The sequence below is a fragment of the Chlamydotis macqueenii genome, chromosome 23 (genome assembly GCF_036417535.1).
Source record: "Chlamydotis macqueenii isolate bChlMac1 chromosome 23, bChlMac1.mat, whole genome shotgun sequence".
Lineage (NCBI taxonomy): Eukaryota > Metazoa > Chordata > Aves > Otidiformes > Otididae > Chlamydotis > Chlamydotis macqueenii.
The window spans coordinates 4,359,912-4,375,829 of NC_141578.1; the positions used below are offsets into that span (position 1 = coordinate 4,359,912).

General features: G+C 56.5%; 1 protein-coding gene across 1 annotated transcript in view; it reads right to left on the bottom strand.

The window, feature by feature from the left end:
• Window positions 1-898: 898 nt before the first annotated feature.
• Window positions 899-15,918, bottom strand: part of GRM4 (glutamate metabotropic receptor 4) — a 45,760-nt gene continuing 30,740 nt past the window's right edge. The window contains exons 7-11 of the mRNA XM_086765666.1: window positions 12,909-13,109; window positions 12,037-12,173; window positions 10,524-11,459; window positions 4,764-5,010; window positions 899-1,796 (exon numbers count right to left, since the gene is read on the bottom strand). Of these exons, the coding sequence (XP_086621792.1) occupies window positions 1,747-1,796; window positions 4,764-5,010; window positions 10,524-11,459; window positions 12,037-12,173; window positions 12,909-13,109 (1,571 nt within the window). The 3' untranslated portion in view covers window positions 899-1,746. The remainder of the gene's footprint in view (window positions 1,797-4,763; window positions 5,011-10,523; window positions 11,460-12,036; window positions 12,174-12,908; window positions 13,110-15,918) is intronic.

The following is a 15,918-nucleotide window of genomic DNA, read 5'->3' on the forward strand; positions in this document are numbered from 1 at the left end:
CCCTGAGGAGAAGGACTTGGGCGTGCCAGTGCATGAGAAGCTCAACATGAGCCGGCAATGCGCCCTTGCAGTCCAGAAAGCCAACCGCATGCTGGGCTGCATCAAAAGGAGCGTGGCCAAGCAGGTGGAGGGAGGGGGAGCAGGTCTCCACTCTCGTGTGACCCCACCTGCGTCCAGCTCTGGAGCCCCCAACACAAGAAGGACGTGGACCAGTTGGAGAGGGTCCAGAGGAGGCCACGCAGATGCTGAGAGGGCTGGAGCAGCTCTGCTGTGAGGCCAGGCTGGGAGAGCTGGGGCTGCTCAGCCTGGAGCAGAGGAGGCTCCGGGGAGACCTGAGAGTGGCTCCCAGTGCCCAAAGGGGGCTGCAGGAAAGGTGGGGAGAGACTCTTCAGCAGGGCCTGTTGTGACAGGATGAGGGGTGATGGGTTCAAAATAGAGGGAGGGAGATTCAGATTAGAAATTGGGGAAAAAATTTTTTACACTGAGGGTGGTGGAACATGGGCCCAGGTTGCCCAGAGAGGTGGTGGATGCCCCATCCCTGGAAACATCCCAGGCCAGGTTGGCCGGGGCTCTGAGCAACCTGATCTGGTTGGAGATGTCCCTGCTCCTGGCAGGGGGGTTGGACTGGGTGGGCTTTGAAGGTCCCTTCCCACCTTAACAATTCTACGATTCCCTGAGCTCTGGGGCAGTGCAGGCTGCAGCGTACGCCCAGGTGATGCTGAGCCTCCTCTCCCTCCCATCCACTCACAAAGACCTCATTTGCAGCAGGATGCCCTGGAGAAGGACAGCAAGCTCCGTCCTGTCCTGGAGCACTTGGCCACCCAAAACCTTGCCCACCAGCCAAAACCAGTTCACCTCCCGGAGCCTGGAACGAACAGTCACCAAGAGACAGCAAACGCCGAGTGCAAAACCATGGTCTTTTATTAGAAATCTCCTCGTATAAAAATGATCATGCTCTACACAGTCATCGAATAAGTCATAAACATCCAGGCACTGAACTTCAATTTTTTTTGTGTGTTTTTGTTTTTTGACTGGTCAGTACATAAAGCAGACATATTTCAATCCATATGGTCATCACATACATTAATTAACCACCTATAGAAATCAGCACTTTGAACACAGTCTAGGTTTCATTTTATTTTATTTTGCTGTCTGTTTTTTTATTTAAATTTTATGTATTTTTATTTATTTTTCCTTTTTGCAACATATAGAATTTGGTAGGATATGGGAGAGAGAGTGAAGAGGACAGAGGAAGACAGGAACAAAACAAAATGGAGGATTTAAAAAAAAAAAAAGAAAGAGAAAACAGAAGGTTCTGCACAGCCACAAACAATCTCACAAATTCCAGAAAAGGGAAAATGTTGGGTCTCTTTTTTTTTTTTTTGCCAAGATACAGGGAAAAAAAATAACCAAAGATTTGCCGAAGCCCGTCACCTCTTCTCAGCACTACACCCCCCCTGCTCAGCTGTTCCTCTTCCTCCGTGGGGAGGCATGCATTGTCACGGTGGTTGGTTGTCGGTGGTTTATTTTTATTGTTTCTTTTTTTTTTTGCTGCTGCTGTTGATCACCATCTTCCCCGGGCTCTCTGCCCAGCTGCCTGGCCAGGAGCGTGTCCGCCCCGCTGCCACCTCCCCGTCCCATCCAGCTCCCCTTCCAGCGTCCTGCGACGAGCAATGCGACCCAGCTCCCTCCCGCGTCGTGGCATCCGCAGCCTCCCTCTACACCGGGCGGTTGCGATCGCTGGAGCTAAATCGCGTGGTTGCTATAGCTGACGTAGGTCTGTTTGGTAGCCAGTGCTGGAAAGAGACACAAACCTCATCGTTAATGAAGCCCACCCTCCCTTTTTGGCTCCCAGCCCATCACCCTGACCTGACCATTGTGCCAGGAGATGCTGGCAGGGATGCGTCGCGGCATTTCCTTATGAATCTGGCCACTGATGCACTTGGGATCGCTCCTTGCGAGGGTGCTGAGCCATGGCAGAGGGGCTGAGCCCCACAGCAGCCCTTGGGCCTCTCTAAAAACAGTTCATCCCGAAGACATACCCCAGGATGGGACATGAGCCATGGGGATGTGTTCACTTCCCTCAGCAGCTCCTTACAGACAAACCTGAGGTGCTCCACATTCCCAAAAGCTCAGCTTGCCCCAGCCCTGCATGATATGGGATCCAAGCTGGGCGACTCGTGCCCCTGCACGCCGCTCCACGGCGGCTGGGAGAGGAGCAGCTCTGGCAGCGGGTGGCACGAAGCCAGCTCGGCTCCATCCCTCAGCCAAGCATCCCTGTGCCCAGGTGCTGGAGGAGCAGGGCACGTACGCAAACCTGCTCCCACCTTCCAGCGTCCCCAGCCCTTGGGATGGGGTTGAACACGCGAGGAGAGGAGGCAGCAATGGCCACAAAGCCACCACGGGTCCCAGACTGACACCAGCGGAGCCGCAGCAACGCCTGGAGCCAGGAAAACGCCAGGTAGCCATAAATCCTCCTGCTCCCCGCAGCGCTGCACCGCTGCCTTCGGGCTCGGAGGCTGCAGCAGCCACGGCTCAGGGAGAGGTGGAAGCAGCAGTTTGCAATGCCCTGGCTTGTCTCCGCTCTTCGGCCGGGCACGATGCTCTGTGGAGACCCCACCGTGAGGTCCCCAGGTACCACGGGGCTCAGCAGACGCGCGGACACCCTCCAGCCAAGGACATGGATGAGCGCCGGGACACGGAGCAAAGCCCAAGACACCACAAGCAGCGCGAACGTGTCCTCTGCCGAGACCGGCACCGTGCAGAGGGTGCAGCTCTTCCTCCGTCTCGGTGCCTCGCTGACAAATGAACCTTGCTGCGGATTTCAGACTGGTATTCCCAGATAACAATTAGATAGGCCATCAGAAATTAGAGCTGACAGAGCTATTTGTTAGCCACAATGTTTTCATAGCCAATCTGCCCCTATCAAATTATTTATTCTGTTGTTTGTTGAAGGATACGTGACCCATCAGCGACAGAGTGAAAAACAGCCCCTCGGTCCTGCGCTGCCAACCCCTCCTGCCCCAGCACCGATGCCAGACCCAGCTCCCCGCCTTGGCAGCGCGCTGCCAGCCCCGTTCGCACCGAGCTCCCGTATTCCCCATGCAAGACACATCGGAGCCGGAGCTGCGGCAGACGAGAGAGGCTCAGCTCTCCCCGCTCCCAAGCACGTACAATCCTCAGAGGCTCCCGCTGCGAGTCCCGCGGGGGAGAAGGATGCTCAGCGCACCAGAGAGCATATGGAAATGTTTGTGTTCAGGTCCCGGACAAGATGCTTGCTGCATCTGGGCCTCGAGCCTCGCTGCTAAGAGGGTTTTGGTCCTTTGTGCCAGCAGAGCCCTGGCCAGGAGCCGTGCGCGGAGGGAAATGAGGTCACGCAGCCTGTGACACGGATGCCATGGGAAGTCTGGCACCGAGCGTCTCCCCAGGACAGGGCTGGCATGTTGCCCACGAGCCCTTGCTGTGGGGAGCCCACAGATACCCGCCACGGAGCATCGCTTGCACAGACAAAATGTGGGTGACTGTGGGACCCTTACCCACTGCCACGTTGGGGTAGGACCTCAGGCCACACGGATTTGCCATAGCAGCTGACAAAAGCCACCTCCAGCGCAGGCAGCGAGGGGGGCTCTGACCACGTAGCTGCCCTGCACGACGTGTATAGGTGATGAAAGCGGAGAGCCATCGCGTGCACAGCTACCGCCCGCGCGAGCCATTACGCAGAGCCGTGTGCGTACAGACGCGCCGGGGGATATTAAATAGCCCCGGCTGGACAGAGAGCAAGCGTGAGGTTACAAAGACAAGCACGGCTTTCCATGGAAATGTTGTTTGGTCTCCATCCCACCGACGCTGGAACCCAGAAACTCTGGTAGCACACAAGGAACATTTGTATTTCCACAGGGTTTTTCTTCAGATTTAGCCCAAATGGGATTTCCCTTCTCAGGGGACCCCAGCAGCATTGGCTCCAACCATTTCCAAGGCAGAACAGGCAGGCACCCACTTTCCCAGGGTTTCCCAAGCCCCCAGCCTCTCTTCCCAGGGGAGACGGGTGGCTCTGTGTCTGCCTCAGCTCTAGTCCGGCCCCAGCCACCGAATGCCTTTCCCCATCAGCCACACCACAGCCTTCCCGGGAGCAGCTCCGGGCACCTGGGGTGGGCCAACATTAGGATTCTCCTCCGGGATCACCCAGCATCTCACCCAGCAGCGGCATCAGCGTCTCTCCAGGGTTATCTCCCCAGGCACCCACTCAGCAGCGTTTCCCACAGGATAATGCACACAGGGCTGTGATGGATGGGAGCGCCAGGAGCGATCCCGATCAGAGGGAGGGCAGGACACGTCCTGTCTCAGCTACGTGGCTGTGGTGATGGAAACCAGTGTTTCTTGGGTGGGAATAAATTAATGAAGGGGGAATCTCACAGCAGATGATGCTGTCCCCCTTGCCAAGAGCCAGGAATCCCTGCTCATGCCCCGGCTGGAGTGCAGATATCTGGAGCACACCTTTCTCCTCGAGGTGGCTTTGGGCACAGCACGGAGCGGAGTGTCCCCCAGCCCGTGAGATGCATCTCTTCCCACGCTACCCTCGCTCCAGGGGGATCGTGGGCCAAAGCCGAGATGTCCCTTTCCAAAGAGCAGCACTGCTGTCATTCCTTGCACCCATGGAGGATAACACAGCTGCAGCCCACCAGCAAGCCAGGCCTTTGGGCTTCCCAGCACCATGTCGATCACCAGCAGGACCTGCTCCCCAACCCCGTGAGGAACCACGTTACCTTGTGTTTCCAGATTTTCGCAGAGCTCTGATTTGGCCTCTCCATTGGGGCGGAAACCTCCCTTCTGAGAGAACTTGTTGGACATGGTAGCCGCTGTCACCACTGCCTTGAGGCTCCGCTTGCGCTTGGGGACGTTCTGCTCCGGGTGGAAGAGGATGATGTACACCTTGGGCATGTAGAGCATGCCCAGGGACACCGAGGCACTCAGACTCACCGAAATGGTAAGCGTCGTGGTCTGGATGTACATCTGCAAGACACAAGGGCACGAGCTGAGACCCACCACGGCTCTGTAGGATTCTGGGTCAGCTGGGAAAGGAGAGGAAACGGGTGAAGGTGGAAAAGGTGTAGTTAAATAAATGAAGGGGTGTGGAGCCAGGGCTGGAAATGTTGGCAATATTAAATCTTAAACATCAGACTCAACTTGTTGCATGGGCCAAGGTGGACCCGGAGAGGCCACTGGCTTACTTTTGCTGTTTCCCCACCTGCCAACACGGGGAGGCTGTGCCCATGCCCTGACCCGCGTCCATGCCGAGCCTCCCAGCACCCCCCAGCGCACACACGTGCTCCAGCAGCAAGCTGCCAGCACTCCAACTCCAAAACATCACCAGTGACAGAGCCCCATGCCCTCTTCACCCTCCCTCTCTCCTCTCCAACACCACAGCATGCTCCACCAGCTGCAGAGCAGGAGCTCTGATGCCATGGTGATGGGCACAGCAAGGACACCCTTGCCCAGGGCCTGGCTCGGGGCACCCCCCACTCCCCCATCTCCCTTCCACAGGTAATTCCCATTCCCCAGCTGGCTCTCTGAGCCGTTGTCATGTAAGTCACATATTGCACACCGACGTCGCCTTTCTGCAGTCAAAACTAATTTCACGCTCACTGTCCAGGACTAACAGTGACAGATGTTTTGCAAAATGAAAGCCCATTAATCTGACTGTAGAATAATCCATTTTTCTACGGAAAGCACTTGGCAGGCTCCTCACAAGCCGAGGGCATCCGAAGCGGGCGGCAACAGGAGGCAAAGAGACCCCCTCCCTCCGCCCATCCCCACCTCTCGCCCCCAAGGAGGCTGGGCAGACAAGCCCCTCCGCCAACATCGCTGCTCCGTCAGCATCCCTGCTCCGGGCGCAGTGCTCCGGCCTCTCCGGCATCTTCTCCTCAACCGCACGGCTCACTTGTTGGATCTCTCCCGGCTGAGCAGGGAGAGGGCTCTGGGTCGGAGCTGTGGTCCCACCCCAGGACCCGTGGGTCCCAGCTGTGACCAGGCAAAGAAACACTTCACTCTTCTGCCTCAGAAACAAACACGCAGGTCTAAAAATGCTTCAACTCAACGCAAAATGAAAAAAAAAAAAATGCCACAAAGCTGGTTCTGAGTCAACCCAAAAGTTTTGTTTGTCCCCAGAATAAAACCTCTTGCTGTCACATGCGCTGGTTTGTTTGTTCCACCTTCTCTCTATATGCACGCAGAGTCAAGCTAGGCAGTTTTTGGAAATAAAAATGTCATTTCATCAAGGGAAGTCAAAACATATCTCTGTGCCAGAATATCTGCTCTTTTTTTTTTTTTTCTTTTTTTTTTTCTTCCTTTATTTTTTTTTTTTTGAAACTCTCCAGACTTTGCCGTACGTGTCCTGGACTTACCGGGAATGAGGGCAGCACTGGGACTCCAACCCCAGGCACCCCAACCCTTGTCCCGGGGACTGGCACGACTCTGCTCGGCACCAGCGTGACATCCCGTGGGACACGGCCGAGGCTCCCCAGCCCTTCACCTCCCTGGCTCCCCCCGCCTCCGGTCCTCAGCAGACGCCTTTCGGAGGAGCCTCGCTGTGCAATCCAGCAATCTCCATATCTCCTGCCTCTGCAGCGACTCCCACCCGTGCCTCGGGACTCGGAGGCGTCTTGGTGAAAAGGGAGAGAGCAGCTGAGCTGGAGAGCTCAGAGAAGACATCTCCATGCACGCTTCCCCCTCAGCGACGGGGTTGGGGCTCCAGCCCCCAGCGCCGCCGGGGACACCCCTCCACTGAGAGCCTGAGCTCCCCATGCTCCCCCATTTCTCCGCCTTCCTCAAACTCCTGCGGCACTTTTGGGGTCTCACGGGGGCCACCACGGCTACCTTCACCCCAACAACATATTTGCCAGAAACCCATTTTCTGCAGCTCCCGCCAACCTCAACAGCCTTGCACCGTGCCGCAGCAGGCCCCTTTGCAACTCAGAGAGAAATATTTTTAGCCTGGAGTCTAAACACAGCCGTGAAGCACTGCACAGTTAACCTTCTGCCACCTCAGAAAATGACCATTTCTCACGATTTTCATTCCTACTCTCTTAATTGGTTTCCAACTCAGGAGCCCACGTTGCCCCTGTTAACGACACTTGAGCTTCCTCCCGAGCCCTTTGAGGTGAGCGCTGCGGTTATAAAAGAAGTCACAGCTCCCAGTTCAGCAGCATCGGCCGCTTCGCGGATAGGATCAAAGAACACAGCCTGTCTCTGACTCTGGATGATGACGCTGCGCCGAGGGACCACAGCAACCCAAAATGACCCAGCGCAAGTCAGAGAATCATGAAATGGTTTGGGTTGGAAGGGACCTTTCCAGGCCATCCAGTCCAACCCCCCTGCAAGGAGCAGGGACATCTCCAACCAGATCAGGTTGCTCAGAGCCCCGGCCAACCTGGCCTGGAATGTTTCCAGGGATGGGGCATCCACCGCCTCTCTGGGCAGCCTGGGCCAGTGCTCCACCACCCTCACTGTAAAAAATTTTTTCCCCAATGTCCAATCTGAATCTACCTCCCTCTATTTTGAACCCATCACCCCTCGCCCTGTCCCAGCAGGCCCTGCTGAAGAGTCTCTCCCCACCTTTCCTGCAGCCCCCTTTGGGCACTGGGAGCCGCTCTCGGGTCTCCCCGGAGCCTCCTCTTCTCCAGGCTGAGCAGCCCCAGCTCTCTCAGCCCGGCCTCACAGCAGAGCTGCTCCAGCCCTCTGATCATCTGCGTGGCCTCCTCTGGACCCTCTCCAACTGGTCCACGTCCTTCTGATGCTGGGGGCTCGAGCCCAAGTCCCCAAGCCCAGTGCTGTGCTCACCCCAGGGGCGCAGCCCAGGCTCAAGGCACAGCCCTGCACATTTTGGGATTGTCCCGAGGCAAATCTCTGCTATTAATTGCACACACCCCTCCCCAAAATCTCCCCAAATCCAGGCCTGGCCCAGCTATGAGAGACTTTGCACCGCCGCGAGTGCCTGGGAAGGGAAAACCCACTCAACCCTCATCCAGCGCTGCAAACCGAACCGCTGGACGGTCCTTCTCATTCCTCCTCTCCCTCTTTTCCCTGGCTGAAAGCAAATGTGATAAACAGAGAACCAGACAATGACACCGCTGTTCCACTGCCGCCTTATCAGCGCAGGAAATTGTCTCTTTCTTCAGATCCTCTGTTATTGCTATTTCTGTAATCCGCCGGGATCGGCAGGGATAAGAGGTTCTTTTCAGAAAAGGCTTGGGGGACTTGTTATAATAATATGCCACCTCCATGCAAAGTTGTAGGCACGAGGTAAAGCAAAAGAAAATAAAAATGGAGATTTTTATCCAGCTCCTCCGGACCGTGAGGCAGCCTTGGGTGCAGCCTGCGATGGGGTCAGGGCAGAGGTGCCAGGCGGCGTTTGGAAGTGTGGGGCTGCCCCATGGCGTCCTCGGGACTCGTGCAAAACTCTGGCTGTGCTCTGTGGGGAGAGCAACGGCCCCGCTGATGCTCCTGGCTTTTCCTTTTCCAGAAAATGCCAACACCCTGCATTTTCATCCCAGGGACACACTCCGAGCCAGATCCTCTGTGCTGCCACCACCTTTTTTGACCTTTTTCTCCCCAAGACTGCAAACCAGTCCACCGCCCTTCAGCCGCAGCCCAGAGAAACTTGGAGCTCGCATCCCACAGCGGCACGGCCGAGCGCCGAGCCAAAACGTCACAACCTCCTCCTGGGATGGCTCCGCGGACGCCGTGGCAGCGGCAGGCTTCGAGAAAGAGCGCGGCGTCCAAGGGGAGTTGGGAACATCACTTTTTCTGCCTCTAATCAGCTTGTTAGCAGCCTAATAACAGAGGAGCCCTGCGCATTACAAGCCCCCGAAGTGAGGCACAGCCTATTGTCGAGTTGCTGCTTGACAGCCAGCTTTCGGCAGCCCTAAATTATCCCATGACAAGCTGCACTGAAGAGGTGAGCAACCTTGCGCATAATCTACAATCATTATCATTTCCATCTTTATTACCCACAGTATGCCGAGCACATTAAGGAGGCTTTAAGGGAGCTTTTGTTTTGCAATAATTTCTTAAAAAACCTGCTTTCTTGTTAGTATCTCCCCTGCCATCTCATCAAAATGGAAATGCTGCAAACGGCTCCATTTATTTCCTTTAATTCTCCATCACACTTCCAGCCAGAGTGGGCTGGCTTGGTGGAGACTTCTTGGATGTTCAAGATCCCTGTGCAGACCCGGCTTCCTCGAGCTCCGGGGTTTCACGCTCCGAGCAGCGCTCCAGGACATGTGTGAAACCGGTGTCCACAGCAAAAGTTCTCCTGGTTTTTCTCAGCAAACTACCCCTGGCCCTTTTCCAATAGGAGTTTCCAAAATCCGTGGCTTCAGCTGCTCACCATCCGTGGCTTCAGCGGCTCAGCATCTTGGGGGAAATGATCCCAGTTGTGATGGGTCCAGAGAGGGAATGCGGGCAGTGGGTCAGTGCGGGGATTTCCAGGGAATTGAGGTTTATTTGTCACAGGCGGCTCCGAGCTGGCAGGCGTGAGCTGTTTGCGTTTAACATAAACGCGATTCTTGTTTTGGCTGGCAGGCAAAGGGGATTTGGGTCTCATTCATGAGATTTTTCTTCTTTATTCTCACTCGAGCACAGAGCTTCATCCGGGCTGGCCTTGCTCCTGCAGGTACCAGCACCAGGACCACCCTCCACACCAAGCCCAGGGGGCCGAGGAGGAGGAGGAGGACAGAGAGGTGGTTTCACAGCACCTTTGGAATTATCTGGCCTGGCCTCGTGTACACTCTGTGCAAAGCCGCGTTTGGAGCCGCAGGGGATGCTCGCTCCCCAAGACCCTCAGCGAGACGGAGCCGCTCTGCTCCCCACCACAGCCCAGCCGAGCAATTTGTTGCCAAACACACAAATGTTAATTAAAATCACCGCGGAGCAGTAATCAAGTGAGAAGCCCTTGCAAGCTGCCACGTGCCCCGGCGAGGGACGGGATGTGCTGAGGAGTTGCTCTCCTCTCCTTTGCCCTTGCCCCTGACTGCTTCCACCTCTGAGGGATTTCAGAGGGCAGCTCCATCTCTCCAGCCTCCATCGCTGACCAGGCACCAGGAAAAGGTGCTGGCTGGGCAGAGCTTCATCTCTTTTCCATGAAGAAATGGTGCCCATGACACCAGGGACCTGGATCTGCCCTGCGGACTCATCCTCCCCCAGCCCACACGGCAGTGGCCTGTGCTGCCCACCGCTACCCTGTCCGGAGAGCGGCACAGAAAACGAGGAGAAGGAGGAAATGAAACGGGAAAGCCAGGAAGAGGGAAGAAAACCACAAAAAATGGGGAAAAGAAAATGAGGATGGAAGCAGTGGTCTCTGCCCCCCAGTAGAGCAAGGTTTGCAAACCAACTCTTCCCACCACGATTCCCGAGCTGGCAGGACCGCAGAGAAGCGCCCCTCTTTGCTCAGGACACGTCAGCCTCTCTCAGCCCCCGTCCTTGCAGCCCACAAGGTCACCAGCCAGAATTCTCCCCTCCTCCCTTACCTTTTCCGCCGACTGTGACGTCCCAAAAAAGATAGGGATGAAGGCTAACCACACAATGCAAGTAGTGTACATGGTGAACCCGATGGGTTTGGCTTCGTTAAAGGTCTCCGGGACCCCGCGGGTCTTAATAGCATACACAGTGCAGGTGACCATGAGAAGCATGCTGTACCCAAGCAAACAGATGAGGGAGAGGTCCGAAATGTCACATTTGAGGATGCCCCGGGCAAAATGGGGGTTTGTAGTCCGCTGGTCCTCATAATCAATGACAGAGTGGGACGGGTCCACGATGAACCAGATGCAGACACCCACGAGCTGCAGCGAGATGAGGCTGAAGGTGATGACCAGTTGGGAGGCGGGGCTGATGAACCGAGGGGCGCTCACCGACTTCTTGCCCTGCTCGAAGATGCGGTAGATGCGGTTGGTCTTGGTGAGCAGGGCGGCGTAGCTGATGCTCATGCCGAGCCCGAGGAAGATGCGCCGCAAGGAGCACGTGCTCAAGTCGGGCTCGGCGATCATGAGAAAGGTGGTGGCATAGCAGAGGAAGATGCCCGTCAGCAGGACGTAGCTCAGCTCCCGCCCCGACGCCTTGACGATGGGTGTATCGTTGTAGCGCACGAAGGTGATCACCACGAAGAGGGTGGCGATGATGCCCACGATGGCAATGAAGACGGGCACCACAGCCCAGGGCGAGCTCCACTCCAGCTTGATGATGGGGATGGGGGTGCAGCTGGTGTGGTTCTCGTTGGGCCGCTCATTGAAGTGGCACCGCTTGCAGTGGAACTCGTCCAGCTGGTACTGGTAGCCGTCGCAGCGCTCGCAGTGCCAGCAGCAGGGAATGCCCTTCACCAACTTCTTTCTCTCGCCCGGCTTGCAGGGTAGGCTGCAGATGGAGCTGGGGAGCTGGCTCCCACCCCCCGGCCACAGCATGCTCTCCACCTGTTGGGCGAGATGGCACCAGCCCCACTGGCACTCGAACTGGGCACCTGGCAAGCATCCCTGGGGCCTGGGGGGATGTCCCCCTCCTCTGCTCGCAGCAGTGTTTCCCAGATCCTGCCCCTCACCCCAGCACTACATCCCGTGAAGGATCCCAGCCCTACTCAGCATGGGGACAGGGAGGTGGTGAAGCTCTCCATCAGCCTTTCAGGAAGATTCAACACCAGAAACCCAAAACAAAGTCCCTCCTTTGCTGGGAAAGTCCCCTCTGCTCTGTTCTGGCTTCTCCTTCCCTTATCAGAGCTGCAAAGTTGGATGCCCAGAGCCCGTGGGATACGGTCATGGACACTGGCAGTGGGTCACCATGGCTGAACCTCAAGTGTGTACTCAGGGGATACCCTCCCCTCTGACCCCCTCAAGTCTGGCTGCCTAACTGTGCACCCACGGGCCCCCTGGCTCCCAGCCGGGTTTGCTACACCCTACATGGTCTCAGCAGGTGCAGGAGAAATCTGCAGGACCTTCCCCTCAAGGCGGATCATTCACGGCCACACCACAGGCACCAGCCAGCCCCCAGCCTTACTTTTAGGTGGAGGTGGTCGGTCCATTGCCCAATGACTTTGTACTCGGGAGTGGAGTTCCTGATCTGGTACTGGTAGATGTCATAACGCCCCGGCGCGTCTCCGTTCTCGTTGAACGTCACGGGAGTCCCAGCAATGCCTGCAAGAGAGGGAGAGCTCAGCGACATGGGGTGACCTGGGTGACGGGGGCTCTGGTTTGATGCCTCCCCCTCGGCGTGGGGTTTCTCACTGCTGGGAGTGCCTCAAGCTGCCGGGACGATGCCAGCGTGGGCACAGGGTGGAGGAAGCAACTGGGGAAAAGAAAACCAACCGCAAACCCAAGCTGGTGCAGGGACCTCATGGTATCAACCCACCAACCTCACCCAGGAGCCAGAGCTCTGGGTGATGTTGGGCACCCGACGCTGTTACACCAGCTGGTTTACTGCTTCCTTTTTAAAAAAGCCGGGGGAAAGCAGCTTTGAAGTTCAATCAAGTGAACTGTGTAGATAAACACTAATGAAAGGAAGAGAAAAATCAAGCAAGAGGGAAAAATAAATAAAAGAGACACTGCAGAGGAGATCACAGAGTGGAGATAAATAGAAGTAATAAGGAGGACAAGACAGAAAATGTTTATTAAGGAGATGGAGCAGAGGAAAAGACGCATTTCCAGAGGAGAGCTGAAGAGACCTGGAAGCTCAGACCCCCTCGTCTGCTGATCTGCTGCAAAATCACCTCCTCTCTGCACCCAGCATGTGCAGTGCGGTGGGTGCCAAACAGTTTATTTGTGGGAACACAAATAAATTGTGGGTGCTGCTGTGTGACCCGTAATGGGGGACAACCCGAGACACTGAGCCCCACGGAGCCGTTCCTCCCCACCGCCCGGGGACGGACAGACCTGAGAAGTTGACGTTGCGGATGTACTTGAGCAGCTCCACGCCGTCCACCGGGTCCATCCTGGGACACAGCCCCACTTTGCCGGGACAGAGGTTCTTGTGCATGTTGTGCAGAGCGTGTCCCATGGCGTAGACAGCGTCGATGACAAACTGAACCTTGCCCTCCTGCTCGTACGAAGAGTCCTGGCCGATCCGCTCTCGGTCTGTGGGTACACGGAAAGCGGGGCTGCCATCTCCCTGCCGTCCCAGCCGTTCACCGCAGGGACATTGCTGCTGCGGGACATTTCTGGTTTGGGGTACACGAGCTGGCCTCTACGGGCGGGAGGAGGATGACACATAGCCAAGAAACACATTCACTGGGGAAACAGCCAACAAACCTCCCTGAAACGTCGTTCTGAAAATGTGGGTGTTGGCACCCAGCTGTGCTTCCAAGAGCGCTGGGGATGTCACATCCCTGTACTCCCTGGTCCGCAGGATCCCCAGCGGGACACGGGTTGGGCTGTGATCGACGTCCCATCCTCACCTCCCTGGGCTGACCTCCGTCTTGCCAGGAGCTCCCACCAGCTCAGTCTCTACCAAAGGCCCGCCCAGTGTATCCATCACCGGCTGCATGTCCTCTGTCTCATTCCCGAAGCCTCCTGTCACCCTGCTGCCCTCGTCACCCTCTGACCCCACAGCCCTTTCCAGCCTTCCCAGTTTGCAGGATCCTCAAGGATCTGTTAATTACCAGCAACAGCTGCCTGCCTCTCCTGTCATAACCGCCCTTAATGCGACGAGAAACATGTTAATCATTTAGCAAAAGACACCCATTAATGTAGCGCGCCGTTAATTACAGCTAAGAAAGCATCTCCCATGGGGAGACACCGCGTCGGAGAGCCACGGCCTCTGCACCTCCATCACCACTTCTGCGGTGCAGCCGGGCACCCCGCCAGGCCACAGCTCCTTCGGTGAGAGCGAAAGGGAAGAAGGGCTCCTCAGGGAGCCGAAAGCACAGCCTTCATCCTCTGGAGAGGCAGAGGCATCTTAGAAAGCCATCCAAGGGTACCCGAAATTAATTCTGGCTCCACCGTGCACGGATGATGCGAGGTGGGGATTTAGGGCGACCGCAGGGGACAGAAAAGGCACAAGCAAGAAGCGGTTGCTGATCTCCTCCCTCCCCACTGTGGGAAGGTGGGATGGAGCCTTGGGATGCGGAGCAAATCTCCGCTGAACGGGAACGTCCCCAAAAGCCATGAGCCCAGGGGTTCCTGCGCCGGGACGGAGAGCAAAATGTGCCACTGACAAGCCACTGAAGCAAACGGATAGCAAACTGACCACCAAGAAAAGATGATATCAAGGAGGTGAATTTATAGCCCATCCTTCAAAGTTATAAAAATGCTTTTGGACTGCGTGGAGATTACTCATGCAAAAGCCGTCAAGTTATCCTTTCTTCCACGTTATCGACAGGGGCTATTAATCTTCTCCCTCAACTTCGGGACCTTCCCTGCGTTCATCTCTCAAGGCGCAGACAAGCCACTCTGTCTTGTCAAGATAATTACCCATTAAAAAAAAAAAAAAAAAGGGTGTAATAAACTGTCCTCCCTGCCACCACCCCCGGCACTGTCCTGCCGCCCCACAGAGGCTGCTGAGCCCAGGGGACACGCAGGTCCCTCGTCCCTTCCCAGCTCCTCGGCTTCCTAGCAGGCACCTCAAACCTCACAGAGGTCCCTGCAAGTAAAACACCACCCGCTGCGACAACATGGGCTGCGGAAGCCGGATTTTCCTCCCAAGCATCCCCGGCGAGCAGCATCAGCCCGGTGTAGTGGGAGAAGCCGGCTCCGGCGCAGAAGCTGAGCCATTGCAGATAAGCAGAGGTCTCCAGGGCTGATGGTCAGGCTGCAGTTGATTTTTGCAGATCGGAATTAAGCTGGTGCACAGAGCCGGCAACACCGAGTGGAAAGCCAAGGCTCGTTCCCAACACGGAGACAATAAATCTCCGCCAAACTCGCAGTAGATTAGGGCTGCAGAAGGGACATGACCCTGCTGATTATGATAGCAGGGTCACGCATCGTTCTACAGGGCTGCTAATTAATTTTCAAGTGTGTGGTGAGCCTCCGCGGGCACCCTTCGGAGGAGCTATCTTCTCCAGCGGTGGATGAGACGGGATCAGCATCAATTCCCATCACATCGCCAGCGCTTGGCAGGAGTTAATCAAAAATCACTCACGGCACTGCTCTAGAGAGACAGGGACGGTGTCACCTCTGAATCTCTGAATCTCATGGGTGCTGGCAGCAGCACCCAGCACCCATCGCTGGGGTTTTGGGCTGGGTGAGCCCATCCAGGGAGCAGGGACTGTATCCCCGTGAGAGATGCTTGGTCAACGGGAGCCTTTTATCATCGTAAGCACGCGGCGAGCAGCGCAAATCCTCCCCCACTGGCCTGGCTGGGGCACGCTGCGCTGGAAAACAGCCAGTGCCACACAAAAAAAAAAAAAAAACAACCCTGTGCTAAGAAGGGATGGGAGAGAAGCAAAACAGAAAGGGAAAATAATATGAAGAATCACAAATAGAGAAGGAAAATCCAATAAAAGCTCCTCTTCCCCCCCCGCCCACGTCGCTGCTCTGCATCTCTCCGCAGCCTGGCTGGGCGGAGGTGAGTGCAGAGAAATCCCCAGCCCCGCTTCAAAGCAGAGCTCCCATCCAGCCCTGCTAAACGAAGGCCATTAATTAGCTCTCCTGGAAAACGAGTAGCCCGTAGGGCCAGGGAGCATCCTGCAGTCCCCGTGGGGGTGACAGAGGGGGTGATGCACCCCTGAGCCATGCCCGTCCTCCTGCCCTTGGCACCCCATCAGCCTGCAAAACTGGCGCTATCATTGGCTCCTCCATCTCCTCTCGCAGCACCCCAGCACCTCCCTGTCTGCATCCACACGTGTGTGAATTATTAACGAAGCGGCGGCTGCCAGGATCCTTTCGAGCCCGGCCAGCCCAACCCGGCAGGGATGGGGACGCAGCCCGGCGGAAGGAGCACGGCGGT